Below are 23,364 nucleotides of genomic sequence, written 5' to 3'. Positions count from 1 at the left end.
CTGAGCACCATTTAAATGTTCAAGACAGGGTCTTTGAAGACCCATTAGATCACATAGAGAAACATGCAGGAAGATTTCCCTGTGATCAGTAGCACCCCAACACTACATTTAGGACTTTCACTCTCTCTACCCACATTCCCAGTCACTTTGCCTAGACAGTGGCGATGGCTTTGGTAGGAGAGGCCTGAGGATCAGTGGAGGACGACCTGGACCATCCCAGAGCCACAAAACCTCAAAGGAAACAGGCTCAGCCTACCTCTTTTTGCTTCAGAATTTCATATTTGTGATTTGCTTGTAAATCTTATCTACTACCAGATCTGGAGTTTAATGCTCTATGAGATGCTTCCCCACCCCCACAAGATTCATAAACTAATTGTTATTTGTTCTTCAAAAACAAGTTTTTACACTTAGCGGCAGTCCACATGGAGCTGCCTTGTTGGAAGTTGTTAGTGAAAGTCAGATGTGAAAAGATTCTATAAGCAAGTCAGAGAAAGCAATGAAATAAGAAGGGTCTTCTAAAAGCTTATGGAAAATGCATAATGTAAAAAAAAAAAAACAACTATGAATCCTTCCAAAAAATTCTGCCTCCAAATAATTTTCATTTTCCATAAATCTTGGAAGTAAGCGCATCAATGATTTGGTGGAAGAGAATATAAACATAAATATATGTGTTTCCATAATCCTCAAAGTGAATGTTAGTCTTAGATGGCATCATATATTTATGCTAAAACACATAATGGATGCTGAAGAGGGTGTGTGTGAAAGCATTGTTCCTCATCAAATATTTCATGGCAAATAGCATACCTCTTCTGGAAGGTAGGTTACACAAGTTAGAGGCTTATTTTTAATTTAAGAAGTACTGACTTCCTCCATGCATTAGGGTTTCACCTAAGAAACAATGTCTATGCTTTCCATTTTGGCTTTAAATGATAAAATAGTAAGATTTAAGACATGACAAGCTATTCTTATTGAATTGAGAACAAAGGACTTTGTCAAATATTGGGGTAGAGAGGCAAGAGTGGGCCAAACAGGTAGGGCCAGGGCAGCAGTAGCAGTGATGGCTGAGGATGACCTATTATTATCTTAATGAGGCACAAAGCAAGATCTCAAAGATGCTAACATACACAGCACAGCTCTGTGACCAAGCTAATATAAATGTTCTTGGAGAATTTACACATTAGTGTCCTGACAGTTATCTTGTGTATATTTCTGTCAACCAGGGCTTCTGTGGGTTTCTGCTATAGATTGTGTGACTTTTTTTTTCTTTCTATAACTCATCAGAAGAGAAGTAGGAAAGTTGAGGAAAACAGTTTTTTCTGAGTTGAAATAGCCATTTCTTTCCTATCATGTATACTACATTTTTAAACATCCTGGATATAAAACTTGAAATTAATATTACTCATTGTGTTTGCTGTTTTAACATATTTTGACAAATGTGACCTCATAGAAAACGGGAGCAGATGGTATTGGTGCCATCCAAGTAGCTCCCGAAGTTTGGAAGCTACAGGAAACCTGTGAGGTTCTTAGCTTTGGGAGACGTAGTTTTGCCTGAAAAATCTATTAAGTCCACTCGAGATTCATAACAGTATTGCAGTGTTCCAGCTTGCAGAAACCTCTGGGTTTACATGGGATATTCACTTTGCCCTAAAACTCGAAGTACCGGGAGAGTCTTGGCCGCGCTCTCCTCACAGGGAACTGATGACTGGTTTCCTTCTGGCTTACTGGGAGGGTGTAGAGAAGGCAGGGAAAACTAAGTATGGTGTCAAAAATGGGGGGGGGGGGGTCGTGTCGTGTCAAGTTAGCGTTCAGGGGCTGCAAATGGTCTGCTTATCTCTCCCAGGGGAGACACGGAGGCTTGTGCAGCCTTGAGTCAGGTTCTAGAACGTCAGACGCACTCGCCACGGAACAAAAAAACCCAAACCCCAAATCCCTCCAACCCTGTAGGCTCCTGCTCGGCCATCCAGAAGTTCAGGGCCAACTTTGAATTTCCTGAAATTAAGCACGGCTCCCAAGCGCCTACGTGTGGCCTAGCGTTCGGGGCAGAGCTCGGCGCAGGCTGACAGGAGAGCAGGTCGCGGGGATGCCGGCTCGGTGACGCCGAGTTCGCCTCAGCTTGCCCACTTCCTACCTTTCCTCGCTCGCACCTGCACGGTAGGGGCAGCCATCGGGGCGGCGGGGTGCGCTGGGCGCCGCCGTCCCCTCAGCGGGCAGCCCGCGCGGCTCCGCAGGGCGCCCGGAGGACCCGAGCCGGGAGCTCCCGCACCCGCGCGCGCCCGGCGCCGCCCGGAGGCCGGGGCTGCTGCGGGCGGGGAGGCGGGGGCGGGCGCGGGGGAAGCGCGGGGCGTCGGCGCGGGCGCGGCGCGCGGGGGGAGGCGGCTGCGGAGCGCGCGGGGCGCGGGGCGCGGAGTGGCCGGCGGGAGGCGGCTCCGGAGGGCAGCGGCGCCCGCCTGCATTTCCAGCGGGAGGCTGCGAGCGCAGTCCCGGCTCGCCGCAAGGTGAGGTGCGGGGAGGCGGCCGCCTGCCGGCGCGGGGCCGCGTCCCCCCGACCGTGCGTGCTCGCGCGTGGGTGTGCGGTCCGCGGGGAGGGAGGGGGCCCCCCACGACCCCCGGCCACCCCCAGACCCCGCTCGCCTGCTCCCCCGCGGTGCGGGCTGCGTGCTTTCCAGCGGCGCCCGCACCCCTCCTCTGACCCCGGCCCCCCGCGCCCGCTCGTGTCTCCTCTCCCAGATGCTCAAGGTGTCCGCCGTGCTGTGCGTGTGTGCAGCCGCTTGGTGCAGTCAGGCTGCGGCCGGGGGGCGTCCGGACGGCGGGAATTTTCTGGATGATAAACAATGGCTCACCACCATCTCGCAGTATGACAAGGAAGTCGGACAGTGGAACAAATTCCGAGACGTGAGTGCTGCGCGCCCCCTCTCCCCGCCGCCACGACCCCGTCCCCGGGCACGGCTGGGGTGGGGGAGTGCGCTCGGGAGGAGCGGGGCCGGGCTGGCTGGGTGGGTGGGTGGGGGCCCAGGCCCCCGCAGCCGCCGCGCGCCCCTCCGCGGCCCCCCGAGGCGTGCGAAGTGCGGGCTGCACCTTCCCAACTTTTGAGTGCGATTCCTGGGCCCGGTAAACGCCACGGATGCGCCGAAAGTCACCGGGGTCCATCCCCGCCGTGCACTGAGTGGTCCAGTGAGGGACCCGAGCTTGGGCGCTGGGAGCGAGCGAGATGTAGGGGTGACGAACGCCCGTCTCCCCAGGGGTGGGAAGGCGGTCAGTCCGCACCGGTCGGTCGGCAGAAGTTGCACTGCCCCCTCTCGCCGTACAAATCGCCGATCCGGTCCGAGTCATCCAGAACCCGTTCGCCAGGCTCTGGAACCCGGGCTCATTCCTAAGGGGAAGCTGGCAGGTGGGGCGGGGGTCGGCCAGGAAAGGGTTAACCGGGGGGCTTTTCCCGCACACAGCCCCAGCACCGGGGCGCTCCGTCCGGGGGTGTGCGGACCCCGCCGGGGGGCCCGCGACGTCGCAGCCCCTCGGTCCCCCCACAGCCTGCCCCTCAGCTTGGAGCCTGGCGGCCGCTGCGGGCGGCGCGGGCCCCCTGGACGCGCTGGGCTGGAGGTCCCAGCCCCTCCGAGGGACACCCGCAGGCCTGACCGCGGCGCTGGCGGGGGTCTCCCGCGGGGTCCCGCTGCGGGGCCCCGCGCGCCTTAACTTCTCTCCTCCGCCCCGGCTCCCCCGCGCCTGACTTGGGGTCCTTTTCCTCGGGGCTCCCCCGGCCCCCCAGCGCTGCCCTGGGCCAGGAAGTAGCCGAGGAGCCCAGCCTGGGAGAGGGAATCCGCAGAAAATGGTCATTTAGACTTTAAGTGTAGGTGCAGCTGGTTGGTGCGTGGGCACCCAGGATGAACAATGATGAAATACTGAATGAGGGCTCTGTCTTAGAAACAAAGCAGAGCGTAGTTTTATTGCTAAATGGATGCTCTTATAAAGAAAAAACTCTTAGGCGTTTGTTTTGAATGTATATTAATATATATATATATTTACAAAAAAGCTAGAGAGTGAGATATGTATAAACCTGGAGAGAATATGTTCAGCATGCCCTCAGGGGCGGGGGGAACATTGAAAATTTTGTCAGTATTAGAACAATATTTAAAATTTCAAGTTTTTCTTTTTATTTCTTGGCTGTTGAAATTTCTTTTAAAAGGGAACTTTGGGCTTTCTTCTTGAAAACATACTTTAAGATTTTAATGTGCTAGCATTCTCTTACATTGCTTCAGTTACTTTGTTGAATTATTAAGAGTGACCGGTCCACACTTGGGCAGTTTGTGAATTTGTTTGGTTTAAAGTATTGAGAAAACTTGAGTTGTTTACTGCAGAACTTAGTACTCTACAGTTTGTGCAGCCAAACTGTATAGACAGACTAGTGGGTTGTTACAGCACTCATATTTTCAGATATTCTTAAGTGATCTCTGGGGAAAATTGTATGCAAATATAAATAAAGGACTTATGAGACACTTTAAGCAAACACGTTTTGAAATATCTGCAATATATGTGACTATAAAAATGATTTATTTGAAATGCTTATCTCGGTTCTCAGCGTTGCCGTTTCAGTAAGACGATTTCATTTTATGAAGATGACTCTGGAGGTGGTGGAGAAATGCAGTGCTATCATTTCCCCCCTTGAGCCACCTGTTGTTTATTATTAATATGATAGAATGCATGCTGAGAGCCTGGCTTCTCAAATCCCAACACCGAGTAATTGATACAGAATCTATCCCAGAGTCATTAGCTTCATAATTTTTTGTGTACCTTCCAGGATGTTGTTTATCTTTTTGTTCCTTTTTTAGATCAAACCAAATGATTGAAAATAGACTGTATTGCCTGTGAAACTTCCTTGAAATGTTAAACCTGAGCATTTACCTAAAATAATGGATTTATGTACTCCGTCTGTATGAAGGCAAAGAAACAAGGAAATCTGAACCTCTCTGAGAAACAACTTAACTGAAGTACTTTTGCTTGGTCTTGTTCCATTAAAAAAGAATAGCTACTTTCATTTAGAAATCAAAGCTTCGGAAGATGCTTCGGCATAATTAATCCTGAAATTAGTACTTACCTTTTGTTTTTTTGATTACATGCAAGTTTGAATTGTCCCTTCTTTTGAATTCTATTTGAAAAGTCTCTTGAATGTTACTTGTTAATGCAACTCATTCTTATTTTGATAGAATGATTTTTTAAAAATATGGTATATTTTATATGTGATATAGATATATAAATCTGTTTACTTGTAAGAAATCTTTAGGAACAAAACTAGGAAGTGTGAGGTGAGACATGGTGGACTTAGAAATTACCGCTGCTAATGTCTTATTTCTTCAGTTTCTCAGAACAAATCACAGAGAAACAGTAAAATCAAACACGTCTACAATAAGTATTGACACAGAAGAAACTTCGAATAATTTTCACCACTCCATACTAGAACCGTTCATTGAATAAAAAGTTAACTTTAGTTTTTCTTCAAAATGCACAACGTATAACTATATATATTACATAGACATAGTTTTTATCCTTAGGAAAATTACTAATATACTTGGTTATTTGTGTAAAGATTGTAGTAAAGCTTTTCATCTCCCAAATTCTAGTTGAGATTTTAATCTCCATGTTTTAATAGCATTTGACTTAATCTGAAAATATAGAGAAATCAGCACCTTGAAAAAGAAGTCCAGGAGGTAGAGCCAGCATGTTATTTTCAAGCTATAATGATATGATTTTTAAGATAAATCCAAAAAAGCCTTGTCAACAATTGGGATCTGTTGAGCAGATAACACTCGTTGTGTGCTACTTTCTGTGATTCTAGCTCTTGTAAAGTTGTCTTAAAACCAAGAACTTGTGATTCCTCAGTGGGAAAATTATGAGAGTACTACTGCCTTCTCCAAGGATAAGAGTGAAGGACTGTCTCATCTCATTCTTGCATATGTCTTAGAGTTGGAAACCATCATCATTTTGAGGAACCTGAATCATTACCTCAGACGGCTCATATATTACATATTTCCAACATTTATATTTTATAAACTCTATTAAACCATATCCTCTATCATGTAATAAATGAGTAGAGAATTTGGAAGCCGATGAATTAATTGGTACTGCATGATGTAATGCTGTCATCAGTCTTATTCTTATATATTTTTTACTTTCCTGAGGTACAAGTAGTAATTAAGAATAGCAGAATAAGTAGAATAGGGGACACCCTTAAACACTGTGTGTTGGAAGCAATACTCTCACATAAAGTGCTAGCAAAAGGAGCGATGATGGTCAGGCTGATTTTTAATAAATCATGAAATAAAATCAGGATTGTGGCAGTAAGTTGAAATTCAAATAGTTCTGCATTAGATTTCTTTTTTCAATTAAAGTACCTGGGGCTCATTTGAACTTGGTTTTAAAAAATGGTTGCCATTATTGTTGCAAAACCCTCAATCAGCTTCAATTTACATTTATTCCCTAAGCGATTTTTAGTGCTCTTTAGATATATTGAAAGCACTAATAAAGCCCTACAATTTAACTTGCAAAATTTAACCTTAATGTAAGCTAAAGAATGTGTATAACGTAGTAAAACAGAAAGTCAAGTTACTAGAGGCCTTTTCAAAAATGCTTGATTTGAGCAGTAGTGAGTAAACCTGTTTTAAACTGAATTGAATAGAAGTAAACCTTTCTTAACTTCCTTTTTTCTTTCTCTGTGCTGTTTTCATCTGAATTCAGGTTCCTGAGGGTACAGGTCATTTAAGGGATAATAATGGCTGATAGAGAGGGACATTTCCTGTCACTCCACAGAGGACTGAAGGCTGCTGAGAGTCTATTAACTTTTACTGTGGTTGGAAAGTAAATAAAACAATTGGTTTCCATGCCTACTGCAAGGACAGCACTCTATTGCTTTCTAAGACATTAAAATTCAAACCAGGAGAATCTTCAAAGAATGTTCTCAGTATTGTTTAAGGTTGATGATGCAGCCTGATCGTATTTCTTGAGAAGTAGTCATACCCTGAGCACTGTAGAATTCTCCCTTATGCTACCTTAACAGGTGGCAGCATAGTTCACTCTTTTACTCTGCAAAGAATATGTGCCAAACATAAAATTAGAGGATTATTAATAATTTGGATAAGTTTAACAAAGTAACTGCTATTTTCTATAGCAGTTTCTATTTTCTAATCCTAATAATGGATACTCATTCTTAAGAAAATGCACACTATCAGCATTTCTTGTCAAGGAACTTTTCTAACCGTGGTAATTATGTTTTATCATAGTTGAGATTATAGGCTTTTCTTGGAAATTCTTAATATTTAATTCACTGCCTTAACATCAGTGTTTTTCTTTCTTTCTGTTGCTTTATTAATTTGTGAGAGAGGGAGCTCCCATCTGCTGATTCACTTTTCAGATATCCACAAGGGCTGGGGCTGAGCTGAGGTTGAAGGTAGTAGCCACCAACTGAATCCAGGTCTCCTCTGCAGTTGACAGGAAGCCAATCACTTGAGCTATCATCTGCCTGCCAGGAGCCGAAATGACAGGAAGCTGGAGTTGGGAGCCAGAGCCTGGAATTAAACCCAGACACTCTGATGTGGGATGCCTGTGTCTCAGGTGCTAGGGCAAATGCCTATTCCTCTTTTGCTTTGTTGATGATAATACACCAAGTGCCTAGTACTTAACAAGTTGTTGACTATCCCAAGGTGCTTCGAAAAGTTCTTGGAAAAGAGAATTAGAAGATACATTGATTTTTGTGCAAAAATTGAAATCCATGCATACCATTTTCTTAATACTCATTTTACTTGAATAATTTAAAAGTCCCTGATAATGTATGTATTTGCAGGTCACAGCAAGTGAGAATATAGAATGAAATAGCATTTATATGGGACTGCTATTCATGTTGTTTAAATCAGGAAATTTAATCAAGTGAGAGACAGTTGACTTCTGAAGTCAAGTAATAGTCTGACAGTTGTGGCACTAGCGAGTACCCACAGTGCCAAGAGCTAGCCATTTGCAGCAGCCTGAAGCATACCTTGTTGTCTGGGTCCTACTTTAGCTATGATTGCCATATAACCTCTGCTTTCCTATTTCTTTACCCTGCCATTATCACCACTGCCATGCTCGCTTGTCAGATTGAAGATTGGCTTGGTCACGTCAGGTATCCCATCACGAAGGAAGCCAGGTCAGAGGATGTACCCTTATTTGATAGTTTCTGGAGAGAGAAGCTTGGGAGTGGTGGTATCACATTATGAGACTCCACCAGGGTGTTTGAACTGAATACAAAGGGTAGGAAATTTGCTGTGGGCTCAGCATCACTGAAATGATAGGGAAGCAGGCAATCTTTTTAACTCCCCAGCTCTCATAACTTCTAGTGAATTAGTAGAAAAGTGCAGCGAAGTATATTGAGAAATAAATTATTCTCTGCATGTTTATGTCATATATATGTACATTTCTGTATTTGTAGATGTATGCATAAATGTACTTGTATGGTGGTATTTTGAAATTCATGGAAAGATAAGTTTATTTTGGTAGAAAGAAATTGAGATCAACACATAGGTTTTTCATAGTAGGCAATTTCCATGAACTTTTTGAAGTTCCCATAGATGACTGTGTTTTAGAAGTTTTTTCACCCAATAAACTTTTTCAATTCATTTTTCCACGAACATTTTGAAGTACGCTTGTATACATGTGTGTGTCTTCCAATAGTTAACAGGTGAAATAATCTGAATATCAAGACATGCATATGTTATACTACAGACATTATATACCAGGGGCTTCAAAAGGGTTGTGAAAAATCTGACAACAAATTATAAAGATTTTGCATCAACTCTCGAAAATATCACCTTTGTAGTATGCTCGTATGTGTATTATAGTTATTAGACTTAATATACTAAGTATAAAGCAAATGCCACCCCATCACCTAGAACGTTATGATGTGTTAGGGTTCCCTCCCGCATCCCTCGTTGGGTTTTCTGCATCATACTTTCTGTGAGTGTGGCCTGTGTGCTTTCCTGCTTCTTACAGGAAATCACCTTGTCTGGGATTGGATTATATCCTTAAACTTTGCAGTTGGATATTCTAGAGGAACGCTGTGTACTGTGGTAAAGCATTTATGAGCCTACTCTGACTGCTGGGTAAGACTCCTGGGTTGGAAGCTTTTAGATCTCATGGTTCTGACTTGGAGTGACATTTTACCTCTTATTTTTTCATGTTTGCGTACTCTGGGTCAGAACTGTATAGTGTGTACGTGTTTTTATAGGCTCATCATTGAATCTTCAACACATACCATCTGACCCTTCTAAGTTCCTAACTATTTACATGTCTTTTCCTGTTTATGAAATTCCTTTCATCTTTCTGTCTGCCGGTTTATAGAGTTGGAGACACCCATGCAGCTGTGAGCTCCCTATGGCTATAGGTTGTAGTCTCCCTTTGCTCCATACAACAGTTTATCTAGCATTAGCACAATAACTAGCTGGAAACTTGTATTAGAAAATAGGGGCTGCCGCTGTGGCACAGCAGGTTAAAGCACTGACCTGAAGTGCTGGCATCCCATATGGGCGCTGGTTCGAGACCTGGCTGCTCCTCTTCTGATCCAGCCCTCTGCTATGGCCTGGGAAAGCAGTAGAAGATGGCCCAAGTCCTTAGGCCCCTGTACCTGCATGGGAGACCTGGAAGAAGCTTCTGGCTCCTGGCTTTGGATCGATCGGCACAATTCCGGCTGTTGTGGCCATTTGGAGAATGAACCAGCGGATGGAAGACCTCTCTGTCTCTAGCTCTGTCTCTCTTTCAAATAAATAAAATAAATAGTTTTAAAAAATGAGAATATATATATTCAATGAAGGAACGTGGTATTCAGTGCTTTTAGAACTGGGTGGTCATCCATTCACCAATTCTAGTTCTGACCACCTTCAGGTTAGATGTATAATTTAAATAAAAAATCGTTTTTATAACAAACATTTAAGGGCTAAACTACTTTGGCTCTTTAAGTTCCGGAGTGGTTCCAAATGGAACTGCTGTGCCCAGATTGTCCTGTTGCATCTGAGAAGGGCCAGCAGTCAATGGTAATAGGATGCCTTTAGGTGCTCCCTCTGCCAGTGCATGCAAGCCTTCCCCTATTGTTTCTCAGGGGCCGCATACTTTTTGTTGTTCTCACACCTTTCATACCTTTTGCTGCCTGGTAAGTGATATCAGACACCAATATTTCATCTCTCTTCTTCAGCTCCTGCACCTTCATGGTTGTGTGCCTGAATCCAGACATTTCACAGTCAGGTTTCATTCTTTCATTTCTGCCTCACCTGTTGTCAATATATTAGAGATAGAGGAAGATCCTGTAAAAGGGAGGCCTTGAACCAGAGTGCCTTCATTAAGATAGAGGTCTTTTCCCAACCATGCAACCAACAAGAGATGGCTGTCCAGGCCTGGGCTTTGAAAGTCTCCCTCAGCAGGGTTGTGCCTATATGGCCTTTCTATGAACAAGAAACATTTAAGAGAAAGTCCAGGGCAGGCAGCTCACCCTACAAGTGCCCTTGAACTGGTCACACAGAACTTCTACTTGTGTCCCCCAGTCCTCAATTTAGTTCCATGTCTACACTTAACCACAAGGGGAAATAACAAAATTTAATCGCTGGTGGAGAAGGATTAATACCTAAAGAGAGAAGTCAATACCTGGTACTGGGAAAGAAATATAAAGAATATATTATATTGTATATTATATATATGCAGAGAGAATATAGAGAATTATAATGTAGTAAACTACTACTTTACAGGGGAACTTTAAAACATTTGTGGAAAAATGGAATTAAAAGAAAATTTTTGTGCAAATTGTTTTTGACATCCATGAAAATTTTTTTTTGATAATACATATTTCCCAAAGACTTTCTGAAGACCGCCTTGTACACATAGATTTCAAAATTTTGTATCAAAATGAATTTATCCTTTAATTCAATTTTCCACACACATTTTGAAGTTCTGTCATATTTGATCATGCTCCATCAGTCATCTAAATATCTCTTGAAGATGTTCTCAACCTCCATCCTGTGCCTACTGATAACATTTTTTGTAGTCAGCAAATTGCCTTGCCTTCAGTTTTTTCCTCTTAATTTCATGTGAGCCCTCTGTCCTCAGCCACATGAGAGAGGCTGAACAGGCAGGCAGCCTGCATAAAATTGGAGTGCCTGGTACCTAAGGGCGTGAGTCTAGGGGTTCAGTATGGTTGTAAGTGGTGGTGTGCTGGTTTCTAAGAGGAAGTGTTGGTCAGAACCCAGGCGTATCCAACAGGTTATCACAGGAGAGAGCCTGCCTCTGATGACCAGTCCTGTTTCCTCCAGCATATCTTCTGTGAAAGCTTTTTCAGCTTTCAGTGTGGGGGTCAGAGTTTCAGAATGCCCTTGTGTGTCAGTAGTGATGGGTCGGCGGGAGGAACGGGATGCTGTCTTGCTGCCCAGGTTGTACATCCTCTGAGAAAAGGAAAAGGGACAAATGCGCCAATTCCCGTTCACTGAAATATTGCTAGAGATCATGCCATTGCAGGTTCATGCAGCTCCTGGTATGGAAGCAAAGCAAACAGTCTGTTTAGCAATCACATCTCTGGGGCAGTTAGAGATGTCAGATTTGTCAGACTTGCTGTGTGGCCCTCGTGCTTTCTGTTTTGTTTCTTGACATCAGAGACAAATGGCAGCTTGAATGCCGAGTCTCTGGCCTGGATCCCAGGCAGAGCTGGTGGATGACACTGGTTGGCTCTTGTTGTTTTGGAGAGATCCTTGATTCCATCCTCCTTCATACGTGTCAAAACTTTACTGTTGAGCCTAGGCGCCGGCCCATTTGTGTTTTCTTATTCATTAACAGCTGTTAGGTTAGTCATTACTGGCCACTCAGATCCGTTTTCTATTTTTGAAATGTGACATTTGGTCTTTCAAAATCATCATTTCGACTGTCTTTGTTATCTGTGAGACCAAGAAGTGGATAATGCTTTGGGATGTTTATTAGGATTTATTGTCTTTAATACAGAATCCCAGTAATTTGATGAGTTTATCTTGCAGTCAGAATGAAAGGCCTCCACTTGACTGTCCTGGTTGACTGCCTTACTGGCCAGTAGTCACGAGGCAAACTCTGCTCAAAGGGTAATGTTTGTTGCTGTAGGGACACCACTTCTGGTAATAGCATGTTACTGCTATTTATACTAGTGAGCTTTTTGTGACATCTCAGCACAGTGCTAAATATCTTAGTTGGACAGGAATGGCTGTTAAAAGGAATATTAAAATGTCCTTACACTAGCTATTGTTTGGTCAGGTGTCATTGTGCCCCTCTACAGTTGTGGTTGATTTCTTTTGTTTTTTTGCTTGATAGATTAAGCCCCCTCCACCCCCACCCAAACTCACATGTGCACACATATTTTCAAAGCATGTAAAACCGGGAAATGGAAAAGAAATTATTTGCTTCAAATAAACATTAGGAATTCATAAATTATTATTGTATATAATCACATGCACCTGTAATGTAAGTGAAATCTGTGTGGAATGGGTTCTGAGAGTCTTCCAGTCTGTATATAGCAGATCACTTACTCTTTCATGTTGAATATCAAAGCATGATATAATGCTATTGACTTAGAAAAATGAAGTCCTGTCATATATAAAGTAGGTTGGAATATAGCTAATGTTTTATATTTGGAAGGTCTTTCTATTCAGAATTTCATTTAAGAGATTAAATAGCATAATCATTGAACATGGATTCACTGCTTTGGAGTTTTGTAGCAAAAGAGCAAAACTAATTAGCTGCCAGACTAAGGAAAACATAGAATAAATTAAAATTCAGTGATTTCTATATTTTATTCTTAGTGAAGCTAAGTCATTTTGAACTTTTTAATGCTAAATTTTAAACTAAGTGTGACATGAAATAAGTGGTTATATGAAATATTCTCTGACAAAAATGAAAACCAGCATTTATACTGAGTGTTCCAGATGCATTTTGTGAGTTGATACGGACAAACTCATTTAGCTGGACTGAAAGAAGAGGGACCAAAAATGTAACAACTTAATCTCATTTTCTGCAAATACATAAAACGTTACTGGGCATGTCTCCCTGAATATGGTGATATACTTACTGTAGAGAGCTCCTAAAAATAGTAATTTGATGGTTCCTTAATCATAGCTCACTTTTATTTTCCTATCACCAAGCTACTTTGTGACTTTCAAAATATTTACACAGGGTGCTCTAGGCAGGGTATTCTGAAATATGAGCTTGCTAATTGCCTTGGCACATGGTATTAGCATCTGCTGAAGGATCAGTTTTGGAATATCATGAGAATATTTATAGTCCTTTCATGGCATAGAGTAGAGTAGGGAATTATAGGAAACCTTCTAGTCTTTAGCAAGGCTGTCTGAGGTGCCCTTGGCAACATCTGATATTCTCCTCAAATGTCCCTCAGGCAGCCAGAGTCATATAAAGTGAACATTCCCTGAGGCAAAGCTTTCTAGAACATTGTTTCAACAGCATTAACCTAGTATTACCTGAGAAACCTTTCTTGGACATAAAAATATAGGGCTGGGATTTTATACTCTTTATTGTTTTGAAGAACTATTGTATTTACTGAAATTGTGTGAATTAAAAGCCCACTCCATGCTGGTAACTTGGGAAGGTTCATTCGGAAGATATAAAATTTGAAAGCCATCCTAGGCAAAGGTACACATTTGTTTGTAGATCAATACGTTGGGCATTTTGTCCCCAGAACTCCACGTTGATGAAAATGCTAACCCAGGACTGAAGTTTGGTGTGGCAGTTAAGTCACCTCTTGGGATGCCCACATTCCATTGTAGAGTGGCGGGTTTGTGTCCCAGCTACTCTGCCTCCCTTCCAGTTTCCAGCTAATGTGCGCCCTGGGAGGCAGCAGATGATGTCTCCAAGTATTTGGATCACTGTCATCCACATGTTAGCCCCAGACAGAGGTTCTGGTTCCTGGCTCAGTCCTGGCTCAGCCCAGACTGCTGCAGACATTTTAGGACTGAACCTGGGAAATCTGTTTCTTTGCATTTTTTTAAAAGATTGATTTATTTGAAAGTCAGAATTACACACAGAGAGAAGGAGAGGCAGAGAGAGAAAGAGAGGTCTTCCATCCACTGTTCAATTCACAATTGGCCACAACGGCCAGAGCTGCACCGATCCAAAGCCAGGAGCTTCCTCCAGGTCTCCCACACAGGTGCAGGGGCCCAAGGACTTGGGCCATTTTCCACTGCCTTTCCAGGCACAGCAGAGAGCTGGGTTGGAAGTGGAGCAGCTCGGTCTTCAACTGGTGCCCATATGGGATGCTGACACTACAGGTGGTGGTTTTACCTACTTTGTCACAGTGCCAAGCCCTCTGCATTTCAAATAAGATGAAAATGAATAAGCAAAAATGCTAATCCTACTTGTTAGTGTTATTGTTATTTATAATCAGAAACAAAAGAGTTCTCTTTTTAATCTACGCATTTCCTATGTAAAAGTTTTTAAAACATGGGAAAAATGCCAATAGAGAATGACATATTTAACTTACACAGCATATCAATATTGTAGGAGAAGACATCCCACCTAGTCTTTGGAGATTAAAATATATTTGAGAAAAAAAGTTATTGGATGTATACAGTGCTTCAAATCTTTAAAGAGACTGACAACCACAAGTAGTTTATAGGGCAATGAATGAGCTCTGGAAATCTAATTGAGAACTGTTTTGTTTGCTCTGAGTATCTGAAAGCCGCCTGGCTTTGGCTGCTGGAAATCTTGCATTTGTTCTTGGAAGGAGGCCCGTATATTTACATGCACTGTGTGCACTGATGTTTGGCTCAGGAAAAAGATTTGAATCAGCCTCCGTGGTGACAAAAGCACCCATGGCCCAGGTGTCTTGTGCGGCTACTGCTCTGGTCCTGCAAGGAAAGTAGCATGAAGTGTCAGAACTTCACTGAAGGCTGCGTTTATTTGGCCATGAACACAGGATCATTTTTGAGCTGACAGCGGTTTCCTGATCTCAGCTTCCTCTGCGCTGGGTTCCTGAATGACTTTTAGTGTCCTTTGAACTCTAGTCTTGAATTCTCACAATAGGTTCTTTGTGTACAGTGCTCTTAATACGTGGTAAGTAGCTTATGATTTCTAAATGTGCTTAAAATTGCTTTTAATTATTGGTCTTGGATAAAATCATTTCATTTTAACTTCTGTGCTGCTGAGGTAGACTGTGATGTTTCTTATTTGTATTTGTGTTTGAATAAAACCCTGGTGTATTGAAGTTCGTGGGTTTAACTTTTTATTTTTCTTAAACAAAGTTGTATAAATACCTTTCTCCTAGATAGTACAATAAAAATCTCAGCATTTCAGCTTTCCAGAAATATAGCAATATTTGTATCACATTATAGCTCTGGAGTATGTGAAAATACCTATTTAGGACAGGCTTCTGAACTGGGCTTAAATTATCTCCATTCCCACATCCTTTCTTAAATAAACATTGGCTAAACACTTAGAAGTCAAAATAAACTGTGTAAAGAACATATGCTAATAGAATGTGTGTTATGCAAATTTGAAATAGCATGTTTTCCAAATTTTGTAATATTTTAATATATTATAATTTTTCTGAAATAGCTTTGTAAAGTAAATGAATGGCTAGTTGAGAAGTTTCAAATGATCTCTTTAAAATTTTTATTTTTTTTTTGGAATTCAAATGCATTAATACAGTGTAAGTAAAAACCAACATTAATTTCATCTTACATTGTTTAGTCAAGTTTTAAAAATACCGACCCATTGGAGTAAGGCAATTTGTATGTGTATGTTTAGTTTGACAAGATGTTTATTTCTACTCTCTGATCCTGTTTAAATTTACTTTAGGTTATCCCTAATGTTGTCATTCAATCAGGAGTATTAACTTCTGCAATATAATTAATAAAAAAGTTTCTATATTTATAAAACTGACTCTTTTCCAAAGCTAATCTTCTGAGCCAAAAGTCTTTAACATTGTGGGGTACAGAAACTCAGAACTCAAGGACAGCTATGATCACTTTATCCAGAAAATGTTTAGGTACACAAAACATGTTTTAAAATTCAGGTGACTCAAGGTCGGCACTGTGGCATAGCCAGAAAAACTGTCACCTGCAATGCCTGCATCTCCACTTCCAATCCAGCGTTCTATGGCGTGGGAAAGCAGTGGAAGATGGCCCAGGTTCTTGGGTTCTTGCTCCCTTGTGGGAGACCTGGAGGACGCTCTAGGCTACTGGCAGCCATTTGAGGGAGTGAACTAGTGGAAGAAAGACCTTTCTCTCTCTCTCTCTCTCTCTCTCTCTCTCTCTCTCTGCCTCTGTAACTCTGCCTTTCAAATAAAATAAATAAATCTTAAAAAAAAACCCATTCAGATGACTCATTGCTTTGCTGTGACAATCTGAAACACAGATATAGGTGCCTTGTGCAAGGCAGTGGTCACTGTGGAACAGAGGCTGTAGCTTGGAGCTGTGGTGATTTTTTGATGCTCCTGGGATTTTAGGAAATTTCTAATGGAAGTTGTCTTAGAGCCTTGCCTGCCTCCATTTTCCCAATCCAGGCCCTTGCCAGTCTTGTCAGGATCTTCTCTGCGGTATGTTTCAAATCAAGACCCTTTCCTCTTCCAAGCCCCACTTAGACTGTGAGAAATTACCTTAATGCTCCTGGTGACCTTCATGTTTCTAGACGATCTTCCCATTTTTCCATGAACGTCGTGTTTTCAGACTTTTACCTGCCAATGAGGTCTATAGTGCTTATTGATCGTTCTCCTACAGTGTAGCTCTCCTGTGTTGCTCCTCTGTTCAAGGCTTCCCAGTAACCCTTTAATTTATTATGCAGTAGTACTGATCCCATTGCTACTGTAAGCTGCCTTCCAAAAATTCCAGAGTAGAATTGCCTTACGTCGGATAAATTGTAACCTGCACATAGTGGGGCTATTCTTATATTTTGTATAGGCATATTGAAGGGAGATTATATTCTCCTAAATATGTTAGAGTTAATGTAAGCCCCAAGGATATTGTAACCCCTACTGGGAGGAGGAGTCTGAAATGAGACAGAGAAAATAGTTCTCAGAAAGCTCTGATGGTGCCCAGGAAGGAGAATGGTTCCTTCCAAGTTTGGTCTAGTGCTCTGTAACATGTAGAAGAAAAAAAATCCCTGTCTCTGAGTCTATGTTCCTGCAGCAAACATCTGATTTCCATGTAGCTCAGACTCAGGGAGATCATGCACCAGGCATTCTGACATGTTGTTTCTGCTGTCAGAACCAGGCTTCTTTCTGACGCTTCAGGGCTGGAGGTCCCAGGTGGTGGTAAATTTATCAAGGTACTGCCACAGTGTGAGCTCCTTGGTTGGTAGCCAGGATCTTTCTGGTGACAGACAGAGAGCTCCAGGAGATTTCTGTTCAGATGTCAGCACCAAATAGCATTCAGTTTTCCTGTCCTCAAATCCAAAACTCCTTAACTACCTCCTCCAAACCATATTTACTTCCCTCTGTCATGCATGCTTTACCAATAAAATTGAATTCTTACCTGTATTTTTGCTGCATTTTCTGCTTTCTCTGTGTGGCTTACTCACTATGAGCCCTTCATCCAGAAGGGAAGAGACCACGGCCCTACTATTTATCACTTCCCTAATATTTCTCATTTTTGATGGCCCATTTCATATTCTCTTTTTCCCAAGACTCCTGCCATGATTTCCATGGTCAAATGCAACATCTCTTTTCCTTGAACCCCTGAAGCTTTTTTGAAACATTTGTGTTTGCTCAGAGGATTATGCTCCTTTTTTTCTTTATCTTCTTTTTTTCCCCAAGAAACCTTTTATCTACAGAATGCAAACTTCATGCTTTTCATAATACAACATTAGGAATTGAGTGATTTTCCCCACCATAGCCACCCTTCCACCCATAATCCCATCTCTCTTCCTCGTCCCTCTGCTATTCCCATTCTTATTTTTTAATAAATCCTATTTTCAATTAACTTATACACATATGATTAACTCTATACTAAGTAAAGGTTTCAACAAATTTTATGGAAAAAAAAGCTATTCCTCAACAGTCAAGACAAGGGCTGTCCCAAGTCATTGCATCTTGAAGTGTTAATTTCACTTCTATATATTATCTTTAAGGTGCATTATTAGTTATCACAGATGAGGGAGAGCATATGGTATTTGTGGTGTCTCTTGGATCCCCTATGTATAGAATCATGTCACCAGCAAATAGGGATAGTTTGGCTTCCTCCTTTCCAATTTGTATCCCTTTGATTTCTTTTCTTGCCTAATGGCTCTGGCTAAAATTTCCAGGACTATGTTGAGTAGCAGTGGTAAGAGTGGGCATCTTTGTCTGATTCCAGAACTCAGTGGGAATGCTCCAACTTTTCCCCCATTCAATAGGACTCTGGCTGTGGGTTTGTCATAAATTGCCTTGATTCTGATCAGGATTGTTCCTTCTATACCCAATTTGCTTAGAGTTTTCATCATGAAAGGGTGTTGTATTTTGTCAAACGCTTTCTCTGCATCTATTGGGATGATAATACATTTTGTCATTCCTCAGTTAGTTAATGTGATGTATCATATTGATTGAGTTTTGAATGCTGAACCATCTCTTGCATACCAGGGATAAATCCAACTTGGTCCAGGTAAATGATCATTCTGATATGTTGTTGGATTCGATTGGCTAGTATTTTGTTGAGGATTTTTGCATCTGTGTTCATTAGGAAAATGGGTCTGTAGTTCTCTTTCTCTGTTATATCTTTTTAAGGTTTAGGAATAAGGTGATGCTGGCTTCATAGAAGCAGTTTGAGAGTATTCCCTCCATTTCAATTGTTTTGAATAGCTTGAGAAGAATTGGGGTGGTGAGGCCATCTGGTCCTGGACTTTTCTTTGCTAGGAGGGTCTTTATTACTTATTCAATTTTTGTCTTTGTTATTGATCTGTTTTGGTTTTCTGTGTCTTCATGACTCAATTTAGGTGGGTTGTATGTGTCTGGGAATCTATTTCTTCTAGGTTTTCTGAGCATGCAGCTCTTTGTAGTAATTTCTAATGATTCTTTTTATTTCTGTGGTGTCTGTTGTTACATTTCCTTTTTCATCTCTAATTTTATTGATTTGGGTCCTTACCCTCTTTTTTTGGTTAGTTGGGACAATGGTGTGTCAATTTTGTCTATTTTTTCAAAAAAACAGCTATTCATTTTGCTGATGTTTTATATTTTTTTGTTTCACTTTTGTTTATTTCGTCTCTAATTTAATTATTTCTTTTCTCCTACTAGTTATAGGTTTGGTTTTCTGTTGTTTTTCTAGGTCCTTGAGATGCATTGATAGCTTATTTATTTGGGTATCTTTCCAATTTCTTGATGTAGGCACCAGTTTCTATATACTTCCCTCTTATTACTGTTTTGCTGTATCCTGTAAGTTTTGATATGTCATCCTGTCAAATATGACATATCATATATTGTCATCTTCATTTGTTTCCAGTAATTTTTTTGTTTTCTCTTTTGATTTCTTCAATAATGCACTGTTCATTCAGGAGCATGTAGTTCAGTCTCCATGTGTTTGCATCTGTTCTGGGGATTACTGAGTTGTTTCCAGCGTCTGAGTGCAGCAGGAACACTCACCAAGCAAGTTCATGTACAGATGAGTGAACAGGGATGTGACTGGTTCTTTTCTGATTACATGTGGAGTTGGTATAATTTTGCTGTTTATTTTCATTTTATTTGAATGCTGGAGGGAGGGAGGAAGAGACAGACTGAGACACACACACACACACAAACACATCTATCCACTGTTTGACTCCCCAAATGCCCACAACAGCTGGGGTTGTGTCCGGTGGAAGGCAGGAGCCTAGAACTCAGTCTGGGTTTTCCAGGTGGGTACAGGAATCCCAGTATTTGAGCCATCACCTATTGTCTCCCAGAGTGCACATGAGTAGGGAACTGGAATTGGGAAACAGAGGCCCTCCAGTGTGGGATGAAGGCTACACAAGCAGCATCTAAACTACCGTGCCAAATGTCTATCCCTGGTCTTGACAGAGATATCAAAACTCAGGTTAACACTATTAGCTGATTGCACAACATTTAATCTTATTTTCCCTTAGGGTTTTCATTGAGCATGTCAGTTAAGGAACATATGTTCATTTCCAATTTCAGACCATCTTTCTGAGATATCTGATTTTGCAATTAAATGCTCAGCTAATTTACAAGAACATTATTTCTTTTGCCACCAAGTTTGAACTGTGGTTAATAGAAAAGAAAAAATATTAACAAAAATTTGCCATGTCATATGTGACACATTTTTGCTCTTCCAAGCAGCCAACTCCTGATCTATAATTACTATAAAAATGTCAACGGTAGGCTGCTGGATTTCTGCCACAAGTCATCACAGACATTAGCCACCCCCAGGCAATCTTTCACAGGCAGAGAAAGGGTTGTCACTGCCTATCTTTGTCTACCTTCAAACTTTCTAAAAATGAGAGTCTTAAGTAAGAAGCACCATTGATGACCTTCTATTAAAACTCAAATGATTTATTTATTCTCTGATAATATTAGAGAAAAATGAAATTTATAGACTTTCTGAAAGATGATCTGCTGAAAGGTAACTCTAACTTGATTTCACAATAAAACATACTTATTTAATGTCAAGAATAATCATTTGGGAAACACCTATTAAAAAGACACAGTTTGGGGCCATCATAGGGGCACAGTAGGTTAATCCTCCGTCTGCGGTGCAGGCATCCCATATGGGTGCCGGTTCTAATCCCAGCTGCTCCACTTCAAATCCAGCTCTCTGTTGTGGCCTGGGAAAGCAGCAGAATATGGTCCAAGTCCTTGGGTCCCTGCGCCCATGTGGGAGACCGGAAGAAGCATCTAGCTTCTGGCTTCGGGTTGGCACAGCTCCAGCCATTGCAGCCATTTGGGGAGTGAACCAATGGAAGGAAGACCTTTCTCTCTCTCCTTCCCTCTCACTGTCTGTAACTCTACTCTCAAATAAAATAAATAAAATCTTTCAATAAAGACACAGTTTATCCGAGATATATTACATAGCTTGAAGTTTTACCATATGAATTAAGCAAAATACAGATTTTGATTATTGCAAATGCCATTGAATTCATAATTCATCACAAAACCTTTTTCTTCTTTTATCCTTGTAATCTTATATTGTTATACTCTCAGTTTGGAGAACTTAGAATACTAAAGTCAGACAGATGGAGTTATAATCCATGATATGGATTGAGCTTATTTTTAAAGGGTAATGACAACTACTATTTGTTGATATTTTATTCAACTGTATAATGCAGTAGGAACAACAAATACAATACCAGAAACCTGCTATTTATTGGATGATTTCATCCTGTTATACTTTCTATTTCTTAAAACATTTTCTAAAGTTACTACTTGGAAGGAAGCCTCAGCCAATTTAATGGACAGTACATCTATACTCATAAAATCAAAAGCAGAAATGAGGCCTTTGAGAACATAATTTGAGATCAAATCGTATACTCCAATTGCTTGAATATTACCATAGCATTTTACAAGTATAAGATTAGAGTGTTTCAATTTTCATCATAGTGAAAAATTAAGATATTTAAATCACACCATCTTGTTACAATGCAGAAGATGACCAAATCTACCATGGAATGCTACCTTGAAGTTTACCAATTTTTATGGTGACTGCTTATGAACATTGTCATATGACATTTTATACTTAGTGCTCTTTTGTAGTACTTCAAAGATCCAAAAATTAAATGCATCATTTCTTGTGATTTACGAATCTGACCTTAATAATTTAAGGTAGCTCAATTTAGTCATATGAAAGCAGTTATGTTTTGATTGTTACTGAAATTGATCATGAGGAAAACGAGATTTCTGTTCTTTCATTATGCTTAAATAAATATTTCTGGCAGTAGTTTGCATTTCAATCTACAGCTCCGCTTTTTGTTTAGCACTTAGTATCAACTGATACTATAAAAAAGTCACAATAAAATAGAGATGTTCTGCTTAATATTTAATGTTCCTATGTTTTTGAGAGAGTTATTTAATAATGTAACTTAGAATTTTTTTCACTGCCTACCTTTAGTGAACATGAATGAAACAGAATAAATATTTAATATCCTCATATAAATGGCAGAAATTTTATTAACATAATTATAATGCTTGAATAAATTATGGTAGGTCTTTATGACAGTGACTCCATATAACACAGAATTGCATTTAATTAATTTCACAAATGCAGTAATAATTTTAAGTTGTAAACTGATTTTTTTTAAAAAAGATTTATTATTTATTTGAAAGACAGAATTACAGAGAGAAATGGGAGAGACAGAAAGAGAAATCATCCATCCACTGGTTCACTCCCCAGATGCCCACAATGGCCAGGGTTGAGCCAGGGAAAAGCCAGGGGCCTCGAGTTTCTTCCAGGTAGTCCATGTGGATGGAAGTCCCAAATACCTGGCCCATCTTCTGCTGCTTTTCTCAGGCACATTAGCAGGGAGCTAGATCAGAAGTGGAGCATCTGGACATGAACCAGTGTCCATATGGGATGCCAGAGTCCCAGGTGGCATCTTTACCTACTACTATGCCACAACATTTGCCCCCAAAGAGTGAATTTTATATCAAGGGTAAAACTAAAGTATTGTCATGCTTTAGTGGCTGAGTATATTTTAAACCACTATAGGAGGACAGAGCTATTTCCCGAGCAAGGAGCTGAGACCTATGGGAGCAGCATCACTACTTACTTTGCCATCGGTGAGCACAGACTGACACCAAGCCATCTATGCAGAAACCTGAATGACTGAAGTGCATGCTGCTGAGAGCACTGAAGTGATTGTTCTAGAACAGCTGAAAAATGCTTAGGTATAGATTAGGCTGTGGCATCGTTGTTTGTAGGCAGTGGTGATAGCCAAACCAAGCATTTTAAGATGGTTCTTAAATTTATTTGGGCTAATGCTCTGTGTTTTAATTTGTGTTGCATGTTGTCATGTGTCTTAAAAAATAAATTTCTAGTTTCATTAAATATCTTGAGTTTCTCAAGATTTCTATTACTATTACTCTAAAGATTTCTAATGAGTTTATGTAAACAAATGGGAAAAAAGGTGTTTCAACAGTTTTGAAATGACTCTAGATGGATTTTGACTTGAGAGAGTTTGCTATTTTATACTGTGATCTGTTGAGTGAAGAAAGGAGTCCCTTGGTTGTTGACTGATTTACATCAAATAGTTTTCTAGGTAATGGTTGCTCTTTGTGGAAGCAATTGGGAGAGAAGAACGATTAGTTTAAGTTGAAATGGTTAAAACTGCTTTAATACCGTTATCTATCCATAGATAAGAGGTAGTGGACTGTCTAGCTTTTTTTTTAAGTTAGATAAACAAAATAACAGCTTTAGTAAAAACTCGAAATAAGGATTACTC

At 41.0% G+C, this 23,364-nt stretch overlaps 1 protein-coding gene across 5 annotated transcripts in view; it reads left to right on the top strand.

Annotated features, from left to right (window-relative positions):
• Positions 1-2,727: 2,727 nt before the first annotated feature.
• SPOCK3 (SPARC (osteonectin), cwcv and kazal like domains proteoglycan 3) overlaps positions 2,728-23,364 on the top strand; it is a 499,116-nt gene continuing 478,479 nt past the window's right edge. For 4 of the 5 annotated variants that reach the window (XM_062199006.1, XM_062199005.1, XM_062199001.1 and 1 more), the window contains exon 1: positions 2,728-2,892. In XM_062199006.1, the coding sequence (XP_062054990.1) occupies positions 2,728-2,892 (165 nt within the window). Of the gene's footprint in view, positions 2,902-23,364 lie in introns of all 5 variants that reach the window. The other variant, XM_062199003.1, reaches the window with a different exon arrangement.

The sequence above is a fragment of the Lepus europaeus genome, chromosome 8 (genome assembly GCF_033115175.1).
Source record: "Lepus europaeus isolate LE1 chromosome 8, mLepTim1.pri, whole genome shotgun sequence".
Lineage (NCBI taxonomy): Eukaryota > Metazoa > Chordata > Mammalia > Lagomorpha > Leporidae > Lepus > Lepus europaeus.
The sequence above is the reverse complement of the archived record's forward strand: the minus strand, read 5'-3'. Positions and strand labels throughout refer to the sequence as shown.